The sequence below is a fragment of the Xiphias gladius genome, chromosome 23 (assembly GCF_016859285.1).
Source record: "Xiphias gladius isolate SHS-SW01 ecotype Sanya breed wild chromosome 23, ASM1685928v1, whole genome shotgun sequence".
In the NCBI taxonomy this organism is placed as follows: Eukaryota; Metazoa; Chordata; class Actinopteri; order Istiophoriformes; family Xiphiidae; genus Xiphias; species Xiphias gladius.
In genome coordinates, this window is record NC_053422.1 from 17463348 (window position 1) to 17484661 (window position 21314).

Here is a 21314-nt window from a genome sequence, read left to right on the forward strand (position 1 = left end):
ATAAACACAAAGGGGTTGATGCGCCATCGGGTTACGTTGTTGTTTAAAAATCTGAAATGCCACTGTTTTTGGAAATTTTCAACAACTGGAATAAGAGACTGGTTTCCACCAGAAACCCGTAGAAACCTGTGGCAGAGATGGTGGGCCACCCAAACTATGAGGCATCTCATCTTGTGATCAATTTAGCCTGTAAGAAATGGCCTCAACAACAGCTACGTGGCTTGAAAATACGGGATTTGTTACGTTACAAGATAGAAATCAGAGCCAGGTGACAAAAGTTGCGATAAAAATGGCTGATACATCATCCGATATTAGCTTATTCCAGATATACCGGTATGGGAGTATATGCTTACTAAAAATTGCAGTATGGATATCGTTCAGATTTAAGGAGCCAATTTTAAGGAATCATTATCAAAATATTTGTGTCAAAAAGAAAAATTAATATCAGCGGTATTCAGACCGCTGTGACCAGTAAATATCGAAATGGTCATCTGTTCCAAAAGTCCAGAAGGCCTGACTTTCATGGAAATTACGTTTCATTTCACTGAAATTGATTCAACTTTGTATTTCTTTATTCCAGGCGAGGCGGTCCGCCTCCGCTTTAACACTGCGGAAAATGCTGAAAAACTAAGCATCCTACGGCGCACAGCGGGAGCCCTGGGTCCGCTGGCCCGCCACCAGAGGTCGCTGTTTCCACGCACACACTTGCGCTTCTCTCTCCGCAGTGCTGCCTGTCTACGAGGAGTGCGTTTGATTGTTGCAGGGCTCAATGGCGGACAGAGCAGGATAGTCGCGCTAGCACCGAGGACAATAACATCTCGACTCTGTGAATACCAGGCGTGACTCGGTCCGCCGCTGCGTGCCCGCGGGTGCAACGGGTGAGACGAGCTCTCTTGTGCGCAAACGCTGAATACGAAGTCGGTGCAGCTATTTTCTGCTCGCCTTCTGCCCGTCTTCTGCCGTTCTTGAGTTCCCATCCCAGGCGTAGAAGTTACACTGTTCATGGTGGCTGACTAAAGGCAGCTAGCTTGCGAGCAAACCATGGGGGACTCTCTCGAATTGATAGGGAAGCGTCTGCTTTTGCTCCTCGACGACGGCAGGTCCGCGAATGGATCCGAGCCGGAACAGGCTGCCTGGGCCCGGGACTGGCTCAGGGGGACGGTGCGGGCAGTGAGTGTTATCGGCCTCGCCGCCCCGGATGTTAGCGAAGGAGAGGCGACAACAACAACCACCGCTGCAGGGCTGACGGTCAGTGTTTACATACAAATGATGCCGTACTGCAACGCGAAATACCCACCAATAAGTATATACAATGGGTGCCATCCATTAAGTATGTTTTTAAAACCTCGTCTAGCTCTTTTTAATCGTCAATGTCGGTACATTTTTTAACGTTAGCTCACACATATATTAGCTAGCTACAAGTCGCAGGCAGTCAGGCGAAGCTAAACTCGAGGCCGGGGATTTTCCGGCCTTTGCTTTGTTCGCTTTTTAGCTTATTAGCGAATGACATTCAGCTCCAGCAATATTAATCGTTACCTCGTAGCTATAAATTGGAAAACACGAGTGCGTTAGAGCTAATTCAACGATCGCGACATCGCATTAAATCGTGGGAAAGCAGCAGTGAAGAACAGCATTAGCTTGTCAGTTCCCATCGTTAGTCTAGTTAAAAGGCCTCACACGTTAAAATGAGGGTGAACCAGGAATTTCTTGTACTTTATTGTCGGGTCCAGATTGTTAAATGTTCAGACTAACGCCGAAGTTCGTAATGTAATACGAACTTGAATGAATGAAACTAATATTCCCAAGCTCTGTTTAGTTTACATTGTGCGGTGCTGTGTAGACAATGTGTAAGATTTGCTTAAAAAAAAGAATGGGGTGGTGGGTGACCTACATAAAAAGTAAACACCTAATAGCTAAAATGCTGGTTATTAAAACGAAGAAAAATATTTAAATGACCATGAACACTTGATTTCTAAAGGACTTCAATCAATAGAATAGTGAGGATTAAATGAATTATAAGTGCCCACTTTGGCTACTGTATGTATTGTTAGACAAAGTAAATTTTTTATTTTTTTTTAAGGACAATAATCAGTGATGCTCCTTTAGGTTGTTGCAGAAGTGCACTTTTTATTTGTTGGAAATAAGACTCAAACAAACTTAAATTCTCTTTCTGCAAAACAAGATGGTTTGTTTTTATCTTTTGCAGAACAAGACTGGTTCTCTCTTCTGAGGTGTGCCTTCACCAAAACAGATATTTGTTGGAGAAATATGACCAATCAATGATATAAACGGAGAGAAATTAGTCTTCTGTCTTGCTGTTATTTTGTCCCTTGCTGTTATTTTGTTCTTTGATTCATGGGGATAAAGAGACAGTCAAAAACAGGTTCCCTCCGATGTTAGCCTCCTACTCACAAACCCTATTTTCATTATAACAAACAAAACAAAATAAAGACACGTACGACTGTGCACCTGTTCAGTAAGTTTGAAATTAATTTCATTATCCTTGCTGTATAAATTATGTCATGGGTCACCAGAAGTCCTTCCACTTTTCGTGCTAAGAAAATAAAGATGGGTTTTATACCTAAGTTTACTTCCCTGATTCCCCCCACCCTCCTCAATGTGGCCTGATCTCAACCAATCAGAGCAAATGCCACTTTTCTGATGTTACAGGAACTTCAAAATAACCAGCATTACAACTGGGATCTGTAGGAAAAAAAAACCCCACAAAAACTTGTTTATGTGCTAAACTTTTTAGAGACATTTTGTTGGGATGCTATATTCAGTGGTTTGTGAAGAAGATGGCAGTGCAGATTGTTGGCAGCAAATTTTTATGTATTTTTTGAGTACAGCTAATCTAGACAATATAGTAATGTGAGTTTTAGTTGTAGTTTTTTTTTCTCACACATCAATGCAAAATGTTAACACCAGAAACTCTGTCATGACAAAAAGTCAAACTATACCAGCAGATCCTGATACACATTGTGTATCATCACATTTTTTACCGAGGAGTATTGTACAAGAAAATATTGTTATCACCTTGGTAATTTCTGTGCTGATCTTAACAGATCTGCAGGCATAACTATATAAGCATAATATTTATGCAACCAGGTGTTATTCACCTGTACCGCATGACTGATGCACTAGTACCCCTTCAGTGTACTGTTTTTGGATTCACTTGTCGAGGCATCTACAGAAATGTGCAGTGACACCTGATGGAGTTCAGAAGGGATTTGTTTACTTCATTGTTGAATATTGACTGTTAAATCTCAGAATTTTAATCACCACTTGTTGGTTAGCTTTTAATCCTTTCATTTTCCGTAGGGAAATGTGAATGGCCAGGTGTCAGTGAACTTGAAATGTCATATCACTAAGTATTTACTAACTCTTTTCAGTAGTGTGTGGGAATGGCTGCTCCACCAGAGGCATGCAGTGATTGGCTGTATGATTTTGTTTGGACCAGGGACGGGAATCTTTAACTGACTAGTCGTTTAAAGCTACCACACATCGAAAACACTAGTCACTTAAAACTTGTGCCTCAGGTAGTCTTCACTTGAAGAGTTGATTGACCCAAACTAAAAAGAAAAACATATATCTTCATTTACTTATGGTGTTATGTACCCTAGCATTTTTTTCCTTTTCCAAAATGTCTGCTGGCGCCCCAAAACATTCAATTGTGGTGTGTGCAGCTTTGAAAAACGCATTAAAAAATTCAACAGCAATGTGTCTTTCTACAAAAACATAACCCAGCTACTCTTGATAATCCACAATAATTATTGTGAAGAGGTTTTCATTGTAACTATATTCTATATAAGAAATAGTTCCTATGCAAACTCTTCACATGGAGGTCTGTGGAATATACAGAGTACTAAGGACAGTGACCTGCTCTATTCACATATGGGCTTGATCGGACATTACGTGGACTTTGTACTAGAAGTGTAAAGTCTGTTTAATGTCCATTCCAGCTGATTTGGACATTTGCGTTCTCACATACAGCTCCTCTGGGTAATGTGTAGATAAGTTCAGGGTTGCAGTGCATGTGTGAAAGCTTTATATGTGTCCAAAAAGAGAGTCCTCTTGACAGTGGAAGGAACGACCAAATACCAAAGTATCAAATAAAGCAGAAAGTTTCAGCTTCAATTTAACTTGTCTCTCTCACTGATTCACTCTACAGCTCTTTTACCTTTTAAATCTAAGCAAGTGGGTAATTGGCTAGTTAGTTGCATCGATGGTGTTAATCGGTAACTCAGATTTGACTAGAAGCAGCGACTGGGGGAGTCAGGCACGCTGATAACAGTCCAGTCTGTTTTTCACAGCTTGCTCCGTTACATAGAACAGCTTTAGTCAAAAGCTTAGCAGTGTCTGTGTTGTTTTTACCTTATTCAAGTCCACAAAATAATAAACTTCCACTATCAACTTTACAACTCTGACAAATAGGAGGTGTCATGGTGTCTTCGAAACGCGTGACAAAAGTCAGTGGTAAAAATCTCACACTCAGAGAGTGAGAAGAAGGAGCTCAGGAATGTGTGTTGTGAAGTTTACTATGTGTGGTTGTTTGCTTTTAATTTTTAAAACGTTGGCTTTGGAGTTTTATTGTTCAGTTGGATCATCCATTGTTAATTGGTGCAAACCAGTATTATTCTGTTATTTGGAATTAGAAAAGAGGATGGATAACTAAAATGTCTTGCATAAGGAGACAGGGTTGTAGTAATCGCAGCATATTCTTACAGAGTGTCTCTGGACTTCTCCGTGGCCATCAGATAAGTCTGTGGTTATGCTTGGCATCTGGTAGGTCTTATAGTGTGTATCTGTCAGTGTGAAGCTGGTAATTGCTAAGATAGGGCAGTCACCCTCACCGAACCTACCTGGATAAATTAAGGCTTATTTTAAAAAAAAAGTAATAATAAAAAATACCACCAACTGAGACATTTGTAACGAAAACAAATTCCAATCCATTTATTACTAATTGAAGTGTGTGCATATCATCCTCCTAATTCAAATTAAATCCCACTTAAGAGCAAATTTTGAACACAACTAGAATGTAGGAACAAATTACATACAATTAAGAAATAACATTTACTACAGCAGTTTACATATTAAATATAATTTTATTTGCTTTAAGTCAGCAAAGGACCGACTCTTGAATGTTTTTTTTTTTTTTAAGGGCTGTGTTTGCCATTTAAAGCAATTTAATCATTAACTTTTTCTTTTAAACAAAAGTAGCAAGAAACTAATGATTGACAGGCACTCCCCTTTGTGATCCTGTCAGGGGGACTGCTAACGTGAGTCAGTCAGTCACATCCTAGTTCTATGAAAAATGAAGTGTGCTGTCCATCTCTTCCTCTAGTCTGATTTTTATTAAATGTACACAGGACAAAATTGTGTATGATCATACTGTACCCGTGACACACAAACTTACCATAGATCTAGACAGATTCTGTCATACTGTTATAAACGGCACAGCTTGAAAAGTTTACAAACAAATGATGACATTAATGAAACAGACTGGACATTTTCCTTTTCTAGTATTGCCATTTTAACAAACTGAGTGTATTAGTATGAAACTAAATATTATCACGGTTATGAAATGCTCTTTCAGAGGGGGTTGCTGGTACACACAGGTATGGCTTTGCTAGTTGACTAAATTTCAGTTAATTGTCTAATGAGATCTTGGCAGCTGAAGTGGATCGGTGTAACCTTCTGCACTGACAGATAGTAGCTTACCAGTCCAATGACAGTATTTCTTTAAAAAAAAAAAGATGTGGTATGATACCCAGAAGATGTTAAGTTGATTTTTTTTTTTAGAGTTACTTGAAGTTCAGATTTTATGAAAAGGTTAGTCAGCTCCTGAGGTAGCACTGTAGTAAAGTAACTGTAGCCTTCTTGTATCTCTTAAAAGTTCCCGTTTTTATGTTCTGGCTCTCTCTGTTTTTCCGACTGCAGGTATTTGTGGAGTTTGAGAACGCTTCGCAGCGTTGTTCCTGGGTGCAGGTGTATGATAAAGGGGTGAAAGCAGTGTTGGTAGAAGACTCCATTGTTTGGGCCAATCGGAGCGATGGTACTGGGACTACTGGAGCCCCAGCCTCAGCCACTGCCTGGCCTGCACTGGTGAGTGATCAGCTGGACAGCGGAGTGTGCTATATGTACAAGTCAAGACTACCTGTTGAAGCGGGGGATCAGCACAAGGCCTACTATGGCTGCCAGATAGGCTCAGTCCTATTTGGCAACCATGGTTGTATTCAATAACTTAAGCTTTTAGTTTAAGCATTCCTTCTCAAGTTTAGACTTGACCATTACTAACTGGTTTTAAGTAACAAAATCAATAACATTTTCCAGAAAGTTGATGTAAGCGATGCAGTACTCTTGAGAATGAGGATATTAAGAAAAAATGCTAACTTTTTACTCCCCGGTGTTTGCCGCTGGGGCAGGTAGAGGGCAATTTAACGTCCTCTATGACTAATGTTTTTCCAGGCCATTGTGATTCATTTGAAAATGAAATTTGCACTTTTCCCACTCTTTCATGTCAGACCCTGTACTACACCCTGATATAGACTACACAGACCTTTTACTTCCCTGGTCCACCCCTCCCACCCAGACTACAAGTGTAGTCACAGCTCCAGCTCACCCTCCAGTTTGAGTTGTTGTTTCTCTTTATGCCTAATGCGGATGGCCATTTGCCTGTGCTTGTGCTTCAGCTTATGTCTGAACTCAGTTAATGTGTTCATGTGGGTATTACTAGCAGAAAAAAAGTAAAATTGGATAATTTTCCTGTTTCCTTTTTGCCGCTGAATTGAATACAGATATTAAGTGTTCTTCTACAGGGTCAAAGAATTTTATGTTTTGTTTTGTTTTTTTCCTCAGGCTTTCCGTTCCCTAGTGGATAGAGTGGGTTTAGGATCGTTGGTTCCCGTGGAATATTTTGGGAACAAGAATTTTGAGTTCCTGCCTGATAACAAAACTGTCCAGAGGTTTGAGGTGTGTAAGTTGGTTTTTTAGTGTTTTTTAATCAAGTAGTAGTGTTCTTCAGAGCTAAAACAAATAGTTTGGAAAAATAGTAAAAACATTTTCTGGTTCAGCCTCTCGGATTTGATTTCCTTGCCGTTTTCTGTTTTTTTATTTTTTTAATGACTATAAACTGAATACCTAAAGGATTTTTTTGACTATTAGAAAAAAATAGACATTTTTTGTACAGGACATTTGCTATAACTTTTCGAACTAAATGATAAATAAGGGAAATAATAACTCTTAGTTGCAATACTGTTCTTTGATGTAATATTTTAGTATACCGTTACACACATGTATTTGTTCCACATTATTGCTAGCACTGTTTCAGGGCAGTGTGCAATTTGTCCTTGCACAGGTTGATAAAGACACAAGACACCCTTTGCTGTTGGAGCAGCCCTCCCTGCAGGCTGCCATCTCCAGCTGGTGTACTGACTTTGAACTGCAGGAGATATTCAGGAAGGGTAAGACTCAATTTTCACCATTTTTTTATGTTGATTTCCTTAACTTCCTCCATGTGTTCTCTGGGGTATTTTGTCTTAACAGTGTTTCCCATGTAATGTTTTTATTTTGTGCACCTGCTCAAATCAACAGCACTGGAATTGGAAAAAATTTGACTTCATTTGAAATGCTTAAACCTGGCATCTGTCACCAGCTGCAGTTACAAAAAAAAAAAAAAGATATTAAGCACTGCAATTGTGAAAACAAGAAAAATAAAGTCCCAAAATATCTACCGCCAGTCGTTTCTCTTTTTGGTGTAGACTGTAACAGATAATTTAATATGTAATCAAATTTAAATCTAAACAATATAGTTTAAATCATTTAAATAGTTTAGATAAACATGCATTCCAGTTTACATTGCTCTGAATTAAATGAAACATATACTATAACAAAATTGCACATACAAATAACAGCCTGCTGAAAATAGGTGTCATAGTGAAAATGCAGACTGTGGATACTGTCGCACAGTGCAGTAATGATGCTGCCGATGCTGCTTGGCTATTGGTGGTGATGTGTTCACTCTTGAAACAAAACTGGCCCCAATTTAGATATGATCTAGTGTACCATCCGTTCTACATCCCTTACATATGTTTTAAATCTTCCAGAATGTAACTTGTACTTTTCTCACTGGTCCTGCCCTCAGGTTCATACACTATTCAAGGACGCAGGGTTCGTGTGTACCAGCCAGAGTTTGAGGAGTGCTGGGCCTCAGGGCTGGTCTCGCAGCACAACCCTATTTCACACATTATGGAGATTACCTTGGATAAGGTAAATGATGCTTATGTTTTACCTGAATACATTCTGGCCATGGTTTTAAAGGATGACACTTAAATACCACCTTTTTTGCTGTAGGGAGAAGAAAATCAGATAGTAGATCCTCGTGTGATACATGTCATGCTGGCAGAGGAGGAGGTAAGGTTGTCATATTATAAATCTAACTATTTTTTGTAATTGGTTGTACTCTGCTGTATATTTTTTGTTAAAGAACTTTCAGCTCTAGATTTTTAAAAATGTATTAATAGAATTACTTATTAACATTTTCTCCCTTTTTAGTTTGGTAAGATTGGGCGACGAAGGAAAGACAGTGAAACGGTGAAGGGCGATAGTGGACGCAGACGTAGGACTGCCTCCGAAGGTGAGGATGACTTGAACTTGAAACGTTTTAAAGGAGCAGGAGACACGGGAGCTGACGCACAAAATTGTGGCGACTCCAACAAAACCCCAGTGGAAGGGATGGGGATGTGGATGGGGGACTCCGGCGAAAGAGTCAGCAGCACAACCAAAAACGGAAACTCTCCCGAAGGAACCTTTCCTCAAGGCAGAGTGTCGTCCCCCAACACCAATTCCTCACTCCAAATGGACCAATCAAATGCAACTCCTCCTCTTTATCCAGCCCATGTCAAGGAAAATGGTCGCTCACTCTCCACACAAGGGGCAGCAGACTCCACCACCACCATTACTCACACCCCCACTCCTCCTCCCCTCAAACCAGCCCCCTCTCCCTTCTCCACCACATCTTTCCCTTCACTAGGCCAGATGCCAAGTTTGGTCCCTGGTGCTCCTGCCCCCAAGGCCTCACCATGCCCCCAGCCAGACCGAGAGGAGGCCTCCCAGTCAGCCTTTAGCAAAACAGCAGCTCTTGTTTCCCCAGGCCCTGTCACCATTTCTTGGTCACATGACAGTGGACCTAGTGTGGCACTTTCTGCCTCTGTGGGTTTTAGTCCTAAAGCCCCCACCTGGGGAAGCCAGACTGAGGTAAGAAAATAAATATGATCAGTACTGTCAATACCATTATGTGATGTCATCATAATTTTCTTTTTACTATCAATATCATTTTTACTTTACCATATTATTTTGTTTCTCAGGGCACTAAAACTGCCTTGGGTTTTCGTTTGCCCCAGGCTGCACCTGCTGCTCCTGTATTTGGAGATGTTACCTCTCAGACCAACGGAGCTCCTGCCACTACCACAACCTCCCAGGACACTCCCAGGCCGTTTGGCTTTGGCTTTGGTGGAGCAAAGAATGAGACTCAATCCCAGCAAGACCAAAACTTGTTTTTCCAGTGCATGACCCAGAATTCTGGCTCAGGCCCAAGCCTAACTGCCGGTCAGACCCAATCCAAGGACACCAATTACTTCACCGCAGTGTCTGAGAGTCTGAGTAAAGAGCCCCCAAGCCTTTTCAAGCCTGCAACCTCCACTGAAGGGCTGAAAAAGCCTGAGCAGCCCAAAGTGCCTGAGACCCATCCAACGGGAAATGGTGTGCTCAATAAATCGTCATCAGGCTTCCAGGGCATGGGTGGCTCTGCAGGAGGAAGAGGCTCTGGTCTAAGTATTGGCGGTCTGACTGCAGCTTCCGGAGCCCAAAGTACTTCTAAGAAGAGCAGTAATAATGGAACTTCTACAACGGGCTTAGGGCTGCAGTCTGGTTTTAATACTTCAGATAGCCACCAGAACCTTTTTCTGCAAGCTTCCAAAGAGCCTACTAATCCATTTCTGGCATATGGGGACAAAACCTCCCACACGTCCTTTGCTGGACTCAGTGGGACTGAGCCACAGACCCTGGTTCCTGCCTCGGACAGCAAGCAAAAATTCTTCATTATGACAGAGCCACCTAAGGGGATTATGTCTTCCCCTTTCCCAGCACTCTCAGCAGCTGCTTCACCCAGCTCTTCCTCCTCTCCAGCACCGGCCTCATCCCAGAAGTCACAGAGTGATGGGGCTGTGACAAAGGAGGAGCAAGAGGTTGGGGAGATGCCTACATCCACCTCAGGCTGTTCCATGTTTGGAAGTACTGGCCCTGGTGGAATGGAGGACGTGCCTGTGTCCTTTGACCAGAGCCAGTCTCAGAAGTTCACCCTGGAGGAAAGAGGGCAATCGTCCAAACGTGACTCTGACTCCAGCAGCAACAGTGACCTGTCAGACCTGAGTGAGAATGAAGAGGGCCCAGAGAAAGGCCAAGTCCTAGGAGGGCCACCACACCCTACAAAGGATGGGGCTATGCTGCAGAAAACTAAAGTCCAGGGGGCTTCTAAGAGCCGTCCACGTAATAAGCCTTTCAAAGGTAAGTCTCATAAGAAAATTCTGAATCCTTTGTGTTAACAAACTAAGCAACGGAATTAACACTCAGTTGTGTCCTCTAGTGGGCCAGTCTGTGTTAAAAGACCAGAGCAAGGTGCGTCGTTTGAAGCAGTCTGGTGAGTCCTTTCTCCAGGATGGTTCCTGCATCAATGTGGCCCCTCACTTGCACAAGTGCCGCGAGTGCCGCCTGGAGCGTTACCGTAAATATCGAAATACAGACGAAGACAGCGATGATGATGATGACCCAAATGTAGCCTGTCGTTTCTTCCACTTCAGAAGGTGTGGATTATTTGCCGGTGGTTGCAACCGTCTCTCACTTTTTGTGTTTGAGTGTTGTAAAGGAAAGTTATCAGAATAGAGGATGCAATCATCACAAACTATTGATTTGTTACTAAGTTAACTTTTTCTTTGCCTTTGACCAGGTTGGCTTTCACTCGTAAAGGTGTACTGCGCGTGGAAGGCTTCCTGAGTCCTCAGCAGAGTGATTCCATGGCTATGGGTCTGTGGCTACCTGCACCAGCAGTCCAAGAGGGGCTTGACCTCGATACATCCAAGTACATCCTGGCCAATGTGGGAGACCAGTTCTGCCAGTTGGTCATGTCTGAGAAGGAGGCCATGATGATGGTGGAACCTCACCGTGAGTGTAAAGGCATCTCGCCTGAGCCCATGTTTTCTTTTAGTGCCTTGTCTTGTGGTTTTGTCCTACATTTTGTCTCAACACTCAACCTGTCAGAAGTGTCATTGTATATAACGCTGTTTATTTATTTTATTTTTTTCCCCCTTCCCTTTCCTTTTCTTTGGCCTGTCCTTCAGAGAAAGTGGCGTGGAAACGAGCTGTGCGAGGTGTCAGAGAAATGTGTGACGTATGTGAGACCACCCTGTTCAACATCCACTGGGTGTGCCGCAAGTGTGGTTTTGGAGTGTGTCTGGACTGCTATCGGCTCCGCAGGAACAGGCCTAGGGAGGGTGAGTCATTACCTTGACACGTAGGGAAATTTTAGCTAAGTTAACCAGTTTACCACATTATTACTGTGTTAACCTAACTTTTCTGTTTTATTGTGTATTTTTTATTACAATTACATAAATGTGTTGAGAAGGTTAATACTTAGTGACGTGTTTTGAGGTTTAGTGCATTTGAAACACACAGGTCAATATGTTCTTTCTTGTAGATGTAGATGAAGGTCCGGAGGATGAGGTTTTCTCTTGGTTGAAATGTGCCAAAGGTCAACCTCATGAGCCACAGAACCTGATGCCTACGCAGATTATACCGGGGACAGGTAACACATACATTATGATAAAATCATAATTCTATAAATCCCTGCCTATTGAGCATCAAGTATAAGCATGATCTTTTATTGGTGCACTAAGAGCTGTAATGATTGATTTTATTTCCTTTCTCTTTTAGCTCTTTACAACATAGGAGACATGGTGCATTCAGCAAGGGGCAAGTGGGGTATTAAGGCCAATTGTCCCTGCGCCAGTCGACACACTAAGCCTTTAGTGCGCCCCAGTGCTCCTAATGGGATTTCACAGGTACTGTTGTGCCACAACATCTTCTTCTTAGTCTTTCTCAGTTTTAAGTGTTAAACATGAAGGCTCTAACATCTGGTTGTGCTTGTCTCAGCAGTCTACAACAAGCGGTGGTGGTGGCCTTGCAGCTGCAGCTTCTGGCATTGGCACCACTCCAAAATCAGAGGGAGAAACGTCAGCAATCAAAACAGAAACTACACAAATAGCAGTGTCATCAGACAGTGGGGGCGGGGAAAGTGTGGGCAGTACTAGTAACTCCACCAGCGGTACATCCTCCCCCTGCAACCTCACCCAGTCCTCTGCCAAGGAGTCGCGCTCATCGGGAGAGGGCAACAGCTCTGCTCTGCACTGGTTAGCAGACTTGGCCACACAGAAAGCCAAGGATGACACCAAGGGTAAGCATGAAAGAGCCAGTGCAGAGTCAGTGTAATCTGAGTGCATAAAAAAAGTCAGTCTATATTAAAGTTGAAGTTATATCACCATCTTCTTGCCATCTTATTGTAGAATCCGGTTCACTTCGCTCCATGATGAGTCGAGACAGTCGGCCTCCCTTTGGCCTTGACTCACTCAGTGCCCTGTCAAAGCCTTCTGCTTCTAGTCCTAAACTATTTAACAGCCTCTTACTGGGCTCCAGCATGGCCCAGTCCAAACCTGAAGGGTCCAGTCTCCGGGATCTCCTCAACTCTGGACCGGGCAAACTCCCCCAGGGCCCTGGAGAGAGCGGGGTACCATTCCCCTCAGTCTTTACCTCAGCAGGCGTATGTATAAAACCTTTATTATTACAAGTAATTTAATGAAGTGTTCCAAGTGTACACATCTATAGTAAAATGCCTATCAAAGAGATCAGTTTCTGAACTAGTCTAACGCTGTGGAAGTCAATGTGCCACCCTAACTTTATTTTACACAATTTATATCTAATTATTATATCTAATTAGTTTATCCTAAATTCAAAATAGAGCTTGAAAAAAAAAATTTCAACAAGCGTAACTAAAATGGTAAAAAAAAAACAACCTATGATTAGGAATAACTGAATTGATTAGAAATTGTGTTACTGCCATCTGCTGGTGTAGTAATGAACCAGAATTTATCATTTGAAAATCCAAAGTGGAAACTACAAAAAAAAAATATGTTACGTCAAATTATTCACTGTTAAGTTCAAGTACAAGCTGAGTAACAAAAAAATCCTCTATGTCTGCCAGAGTGACAAGCTGAAGAGCAGCCTCCCAAACTTCCTGGATCACATCATCGCCTCGGTTGTGGAGACCAAGAAGGCAGAAGGCCGTCGCACTGGGGCCTCTGAAGGTGGCGAGCTTGGTGTGTTGGGGGGCCGCAAAGATGGAGTAATGGGCCTTAGTGTTTTAGAACCACATACTTCACACTCCTGGCTCTGTGATGGACGACTCCTCTGCCTACAGGATCCCAGCAACAGCAACAACTGGAAGATCTTCAGAGAGTGCTGGAAGCAGGGACAAGTAAGAACCACAATTAGTGTAACTCAATTTTTCGCAGGACACTGAAGAATACAGAATACGCAGATAGCTGGCTGATGGAGAAACATGGGTTGAAACTTGACTGCACTGACTTCTGTTGCTCTGTCATCTGCCTCATCTCTTCTCCTTCGTGTCCAGCCTGTGTTGGTGTCAGGGATACATAAACGTCTGAAAGCTAATTTGTGGCGGCCTGAAGCCTTCAGTGAGGAGTTTGGAGACCAGGATGTAGACCTGGTCAACTGTAGAAACTGCGCTATCATCTCTGATGTGAAGGTGCGAGACTTCTGGGACGGCTTCCAGGTCATCTCCAGTGAGTGCCCACCTGTTTTTGCTAAATTATTCTTATTTGTAGTTTGGCTTGATGGGCCTGCCACTATGTTGTGTTATCGCCCATTTCTCTCTGATGGCAGTTAAATATTAGCTAATGGGTTTTTTTGTGAATGCAGAGCGACTGCAAGATAGTGACGGCCAGCCCATGGTGTTGAAGTTAAAGGATTGGCCCCCAGGGGAAGACTTCAGGGACATGATGCCCACACGGTGAGGAACTTTTTGTGTCTGATGCATTTGCTCAACAAACGAGCCACCCTCTTCATCCCCAGAGGGAGTTATTTACAAATGTGCAGTACACTAATTATATATAATAATGTCTATTATTTTGGGTAATAGTGTATTAATGGAATATACATATACAGTATACACAGATAAGATTCATAAATACCTCACAAGCTAAAATGAGATTCACATTTTTTAAAATCACATCATTTACAAGTCATCAGGTACATGTGGAATCAGTTGTATTTATTAATGGATTATTGAGCCATTTCTTTGAGGATCTGGGTGATTTGATGATCTCATTATGGTACCTTCATGTGCACACTTACAAACTTACAAACTTGTTAAAATGTGGGATAACCATTGTATTTTGGCCATATTACTTTGAGAAATTCCACACAACCATTTTTGTGAAACGTTTATTTCTGTTGTAAGATTTAAAAAAAAAAAAAAAAAAAAAAAGAGACATTAATCTTAGTTTTGCTTCAGGATTTTTTTATGTGAACCAGTTAAGTATTTGTAAGGTACAAAACACATTTGCAAACCTTGCTTGTGTAGTGTCAGTCATTTATTTAATTAATTTTTCATACTTTTCCCAGGTTTGACGATTTGATGGAAAACCTCCCCTTGCCTGAGTACACAAAAAGAGATGGTCGTCTAAACCTTGCCGCCCGTCTGCCCAACTTTTTTGTGCGTCCTGACCTTGGTCCTAAGATGTACAATGCCTATGGTGAGAAGGATTGGCTGAATTTTTCATTCCCTGTGAACTAGCTTAAATGTCCGATCTCTTTCTCCCCTTCCCGCCGTTATATCCTGCAGTCGTCTTCATCTTCTCTCTGTCTCGCTGTGTTTCTTTCCCTCAGGCTTAATCTCGAGTGAAGACAGGAAGGTGGGAACCACTAACCTCCATCTGGATGTATCTGATGCTGTCAATGTGATGGTTTATGTTGGCATCCCCCAAGGAGACGGAGACCAGGAGCAAGGTCAGTGAACTTAAACACACCCTTTCTCTCTTTTGTCCCCCTCTCTGTCACCTACACACTCACACTTGTAGCACTACACCATTAATTAAGCCACCAAACCACTGTCATCAAAATCGCTACTTACTTCCCAAAATTTTATTATGTAAAAATATTTTTATTTACAATTTTACATGCAAATGTTGGATTATTATTTTTTATTATTTTTATTTCTCTCCCCCCATCACAAATCCAAGACATACTGTAGAATATAAAAGAACTCATTTCAAACATTGGATAATACTCACTCGTCCTTCATTTAACTGATCTCGCTGTGTTCCAAACATCATGCTTATGCTGTTTTAGTTACCCCAGGCTTGATTGGTCTGGATAGGACCCTGAAAAGACCCTCCAGTGGGTCTCACTCATTTACATTGTGGTAAAATTTCTCATTCACAGAGGCAGATATCTCTGGACGCAAAGGTCTGTAGACTTTCAATTGTATCACTTCAGTAGCATGCCCTTCTTGTAGACTAACTCCCCTTCTTCACTCCTCCACCCCATCCTTCTGTTATTATCTGTGCAGTAGGGGGCAGAGCACTGGGACCCATCTGTTTCTACTGTGGCATGGTTTTTACCCCGTTCTACGTTTCTATGTAAATGCCACCTTTATTTACACCTTAAATGAATTAACAGATGGTATTGAAATTCCTGTTATTGCTCTTTGGAGATCCACACTTTCTACTTCTATGTTGATTTCAGAGTTGGGTTAAAAATGGAGTGGGCTGTTTGGGGTTCAGTCAGTGCAGTAATGTGAATTCTATGAACTGATATGGAGTTCACACAACATCTCATATAACTACAGCAGTGGGGCTATCTTCAGTTCCTGCTAATCTTGGGTGAGCTGTGCTCTGGTCCTTACACTGTGGGAGAAAAAATTGAATGAAGGGCCTCTAGAATTGGCATCACTACTTCCTCGCAGGCTTCCTCTCACTCATCACAGTGACACTGAGATTCACCCAACAGTATAACTATAGGCATGCTGTCGTTATACACCGGTCCCTCCTCTTCTCCTTAAGACCGGGGGATTTTACACACACACACCAAAAAAAAAAAAAAAAAAACACACTGATTTAGCCTGGCAACAGAACTTGTGTCTTTGAGGGAATCATTTGTGATTGACCAGATAATAAAAACTATGCCAGCATACACACAGTGACACTGTTGACTTCTGGTACCTGATCACTTGGCTAAATGCACACACGATTAGATAGTGAAGAGAAACACTGGGAATAAACAGCCTTGGGCTGGTGAAAGACAAAGGTTCACTGAAGCAAATACATCAGTCATTAATGTGTTTGCTTAGACTTAACATCTTTCTGAATAACTCATAAGTCAGTACTAAACTGAGAGGTTAGTGATCTTTCAGTCAGTAGTGATTACAGCAGCTGCTCTGTACAATCAATCTTAAGACTGTGGATGTGAATGTTGTGTCAGTAAATGTGACTGTGTAGTCTGTAACTTATCCTTTTCTTTGCCCTGGTAGTTCTCAACAGGTCCAGCTACAGGATCCATATTTGTTTGTAGTCGGAAGCCAAACATCACTGAAAATCTGAACCATTTTCACTGATTTCTCCAAATTAATAGTGCAATAATCTACAATGCTTTCATGCACTAGAAACAGTAGTCCTGCCATGCCATTTTCATGTTTTGCCAAAGGCTAGTCTCTGTTTATATACATTGTCTTTCTTTTAATCACAGTTCTTTGGGGGAAAAACATAAAGGACAGCCGTTGGATGTTTGTGTCATGACAGCCACACGATGCAGCTGTAAACAGTGTTTCAATAGCAGCGCTGGTAAATAAGTGCACTTCAGAGTTAAACTGCTATGGCACTCAGTCCTGCAGTGCACTTATAATGGACCTGCAACCCATTACAGGGTCATGAGCTACCAGTTGAGAACTACAGCCTTGCGCCAACAGTATGATGGATGTACATTAATTTAGTTGCTTAAGAATTATGCTATGACAGATGAGAAATGCAGATGTATCTTGACAGGCCGAGTCACTGTCCCACAATTGAGGCTTGATACATTTAGACAGTCATCAAACCAGAATAATGAAAAGACCATGGTGTTTAAGTAACGCTGAAACATCAGCAATAACTCATGAGCCCACCTAAAGAAGAAACTGTAAAATCCTGTCGTTAAAGAGACACTCCTGATGACCCTTTGGTGCCCTGTATGTGTGTGTGTGTGGTGTTGTTTATGTTTGGTCCTCCAGAGGTCATGACCACCATCGAGGAGGGTGATGTGGATGAAATGACGAAGCGGAGGGTGTACGAGGGAAAGGAGAAACCTGGAGCACTCTGGCACATCTATGCTGCCAAGGATGCTGAGAAGATCAGAGAACTGCTCCGCAAGGTCAGCAGCCAGTAGATTTCTCTCTCGAATACCATCTGATCCCTCAAGCTACACTGTCATTGGCTGAGCATGTGACATATTTTAATCCCAGGCCTAGGGTTCTTTACAATCACAGTGATGAATGGTATGAAAGAAGCACTCCCTACAGCCTGATGTCAGACGATAGCCTTTGTAATGAACAAACAAAAATCAGAAATATCATCAGCTGGTTTCCAGCAACGACCAAAGATAGTTTGGTTCAGGTTAGTCAGAAGCATTATGTCATGGTTTATCTATCTGTTTCAGGTGGGAGAGGAGCAGGGTCAAGAAAACCCCCCAGACCACGACCCCATTCATGACCAGAGCTGGTACCTGGACCAGGTGCTCCGCCGCAGGCTTTATGAAGAATATGGTGTCCAGGGCTGGGCCATTGTACAGTTCTTAGGAGATGCTGTTTTCATCCCTGCTGGAGCACCACACCAGGTCAGACTGAGGGAGCTTGCTGTACATTTCACATTGTTTATGAATGTTCCATGGTTCGTGATTCATGTCTGTGCTATCTTGCCTTATTAACATTTTCTGCACTTCCCCACCCAGGTGCACAACCTGTACAGCTGTATCAAGGTGGCTGAGGACTTTGTGTCTCCAGAGCATGTGAGGCACTGTTTTAGACTGACCCAGGAGTTCAGACACCTGTCCACTACACATACAAACCACGAAGACAAGCTACAGGTTGGTGTGCTTTTCTGTCATATAGTTTCAGTCTCACATTCTCAATCATTAAACTAGAAAATGATTTTTTTTTTACTGTTGTCTGTAAGCAGTATGCCACAGTCTATGTAACTCTGTTCACACCTTTGTAATCTGCTGGTTTCACATTCTAGAGAAGTGATTGATGCAGACTAGGTTTGTTAGTTGCTTAGAGTAATTAAATAAAAGTCTGAACTGACGGAAATCAAGATTAACCAATATAATTGGAAATTGCACACTGCAAAATGACATGTCAGTTCATTCAAAGCAGCTCACAACTGCATGTTAGCTCATAACAGTTTTTCTTTTTTTAAGTCCAAAGTCTTTCCTTTGACTGAAGTGATTTTTAAAATCTTCCGGACAGCACATGAAAGTGTCACTAGGAAAAGTAGTAAGCAGAGGCTCCCCCCCCCCCCTTCTCCTCTGCCATATTTCTGCAAGCATACTGTATGTGTGCCTCAAACACATACACGCTGATAGCAGAGTGGCACAAGAGCAACATAGGGACAAATACGACTGTCAGTTTGTGACATTAACCTATAATTCATATCTTAAAATTCTTCTGACAGGATTAATTCTGTTAAGAAATATCATAATGGACAGTAAACAATGGTGGCTGCCTTGGATATTTCCAAACAGCATTCATCATTAAAGGAATGTTAAACTAGATATGGTGACAAAAGGTTTGGTTTATGGCATAACCAAAAACAAAAATTTCTCCATTGTGTAGTTCGGCAGTCTTGACACAGGTAGCTAAAGTCAGAATCAAATGCATGCTCAGATTTGTACTGTTTTTACTTATTCTTTGATTGGACGGTTTGTGATTTAAATTATAATTTTGCCAGTTTTCATCTGTATTTTATAGACAGAGCTCATGTACAGCTGCTTCTGTTTAGACAGCATAAAACATTTGTGAACCTTTACTACTTTTGTTAAATACAAAAAAAAATTGTAGAAAAGCATGTTACTAGAAAATATATACAAAAAAATATTGTTTTACTAAGTGAAACTCAGATATTGTGATGAACTAGCACTGAAAAATGTCAAACAATACCCAGCCCTATTCAGTGTGAGGTATTATCGTTCTGAGGCAGGAGATTTGTGTCCATGTCTTTCACTGTTTTAACAGACTTTTCCTGTCAACTTCCTCAGGTGAAGAACATCATCTATCACGCAGTGAAGGACGCTGTTGGGACACTGAAGGCCCATGAACCTAAACTAGCACGCCCTTAGTTCCTCTCACTTAACGCTGTTCCAAGACAACCAGCCTCTGAAGACCACACCACTACGTACACACACAGTATAAATACATACCTACATACACATGTACAAGCTGCAGAGTGCAGAGTACAAAGATAGAGTGTAGGTTTTTTGGGGCAGTGAAGATTTGTTTTTGGGGCAAGAGAACATTTGATCTGGGGAGGGATTAGACTGGGAGGGGCTAGTCAGCGCTTTGATGAAGGAAGTCCTTTATCGCTGTTACACAGTACGCTCAAACATGTCTAGTTGTTTTCCCTATTTTTTTTTTTTTTTTTTCTTGTTTTTTTGATTAACTCTGTATTTAAGGTCAGTGTGTTTGTTCTCTTGTTCTCATTGTATATGTATGTTGTGAGAGTAAGGGAGGTAAAAGCTGACGTGCCTTTGGAGCAGAGGTTCAGCTACCTTATAAGCGACTGACATAATGTGAGTACTGGGCTAACTTTTCCTATTTTGATGACGTTGATATTATTTTTCTTCAATAGGAACAAGGTTAACCTGTTTTTGTAGATTTTTTTTTTTTTTGTTGTTGGAGTTTTTAAACAGCTGATTGCTTCTGCCCTCTGTGGCTGAAATGAATTTGCAAAGCAGCCAGTGAAGGGAAGCAGACCAAAGTTTTGTATTTTTAGTTTTCTTATTTCAGTTTTAGAGTAAGAAGTCTTTTCTTTTTATACACCACAAGGTAATGATCAGAAAGACTTCAGAGAGGGCAGTTTTTTTTTTTTGGTTTTGTTTTGTTTTTTTTCTAAGTCATGGGCTTGTTCACCTACATCAATCAGCCACAACATTGAAATCAGTAGCTGGTTTTAATGTTGTGGCTGATTGGTGTATATTTGTCCCATGGGCTGAATGAACTGAAGACTTCCAACAACATTGTTCAAGAATCACAATTGCAGCTGAACAGAACTACTGGCCATTAACATTGTATCAATATATATATTGATCTTAGCAGTCTGTTTGATTTTTCACAAATAAAGTTTACAAAAATGACCGTTTGCTTGAAGTGTACTTTTACTCAACACGTTGTCTTTCAGGTGCTCTATTGTCAAAAACCTATATCATGTGCTACCAGGGCATCTATAAAACAATGAAAAATATTAAAATTTTTGAATTAGGGCTTTAACTAACTGTTGTTTTCACTATCAATTACTGTAAGTTGATTATTTTTTTGAGAAAGGTGATCTCACATTGCTTGTTTTGAACATACAGTCCAATAAAGATATTCAGTTTGATATATCACAGATAAAGGAAGCAAATCCTATAATATTTGGAATCCCACTGATATATGACTTACTGCTTGATTATTAAAATAGAATACAAATACAAATTTCTGCCATTTGAATAATGATCAAGTAATTGATTCAGCACAAGTCTGAATGTAGAGCTAAATTTAAGGTTGTATGTGATGTTGTAATACAGTTAAATCTTGTGTTTCCATCTTATATTCAGTTGTAGATTGTAGATGCCCTCGTGTCTGTCCTGTGGGGCCTAGCTTTCACTACTCACGTCTGAATTAGTAAGTAGATCACAGAAATAGGGCAGGAAAGCTTGAATGTACTGGTAACTTACCAGGGAGGAGGATGCAAGCATGAATTTAATTAGTTAAAACCAACAAAGACGCATTATTTTACATCACGAACACGTTTTTTTGTGTGTCTTTTTTACAACTATACATGTGTACTGCCTTTAATAACAGTCACTGTATAATAACCCCATCTGTTGCCACTGATTCTCACTGTTCCCACAAATGAATTGCGCTCTTTGGATCGTGTGTGCCAGTGCCAGTGTCAGTGTCA

The 21314-nt window shown here is 41.3% G+C and overlaps 1 protein-coding gene across 3 annotated transcripts; it reads left to right on the forward strand.

The window, feature by feature from the left end:
- The first annotated feature begins 609 nt into the window (after positions 1–609).
- On the forward strand, positions 610–20508 carry kdm3b (lysine (K)-specific demethylase 3B). 3 transcript variants are annotated; one of them, XM_040119495.1, is made up of 25 exons: positions 610–1248; positions 5941–6105; positions 6859–6972; positions 7358–7463; positions 8144–8268; positions 8353–8412; positions 8554–9255; positions 9366–10563; positions 10643–10859; positions 11003–11217; positions 11394–11546; positions 11750–11857; positions 11986–12113; positions 12205–12505; positions 12615–12868; positions 13310–13582; positions 13739–13910; positions 14047–14137; positions 14752–14882; positions 15016–15135; positions 15571–15594; positions 17393–17532; positions 17818–17994; positions 18109–18243; positions 19414–20508. In XM_040119495.1, the coding sequence occupies exons 1-25, from the start codon at positions 1042–1044 to the stop codon at positions 19492–19494; spliced, it is 5397 nt and encodes a 1798-aa protein (XP_039975429.1). In that variant the 5' UTR covers positions 610–1041; the 3' UTR covers positions 19495–20508. The 3 variants fall into 3 exon arrangements, with proteins under 3 accessions (XP_039975429.1, XP_039975432.1, XP_039975433.1); XM_040119498.1 differs by having other exon boundaries at positions 12208–12505; XM_040119499.1 differs by having other exon boundaries at positions 9402–10563.
- The last annotated feature ends 806 nt before the right edge of the window (positions 20509–21314 follow it).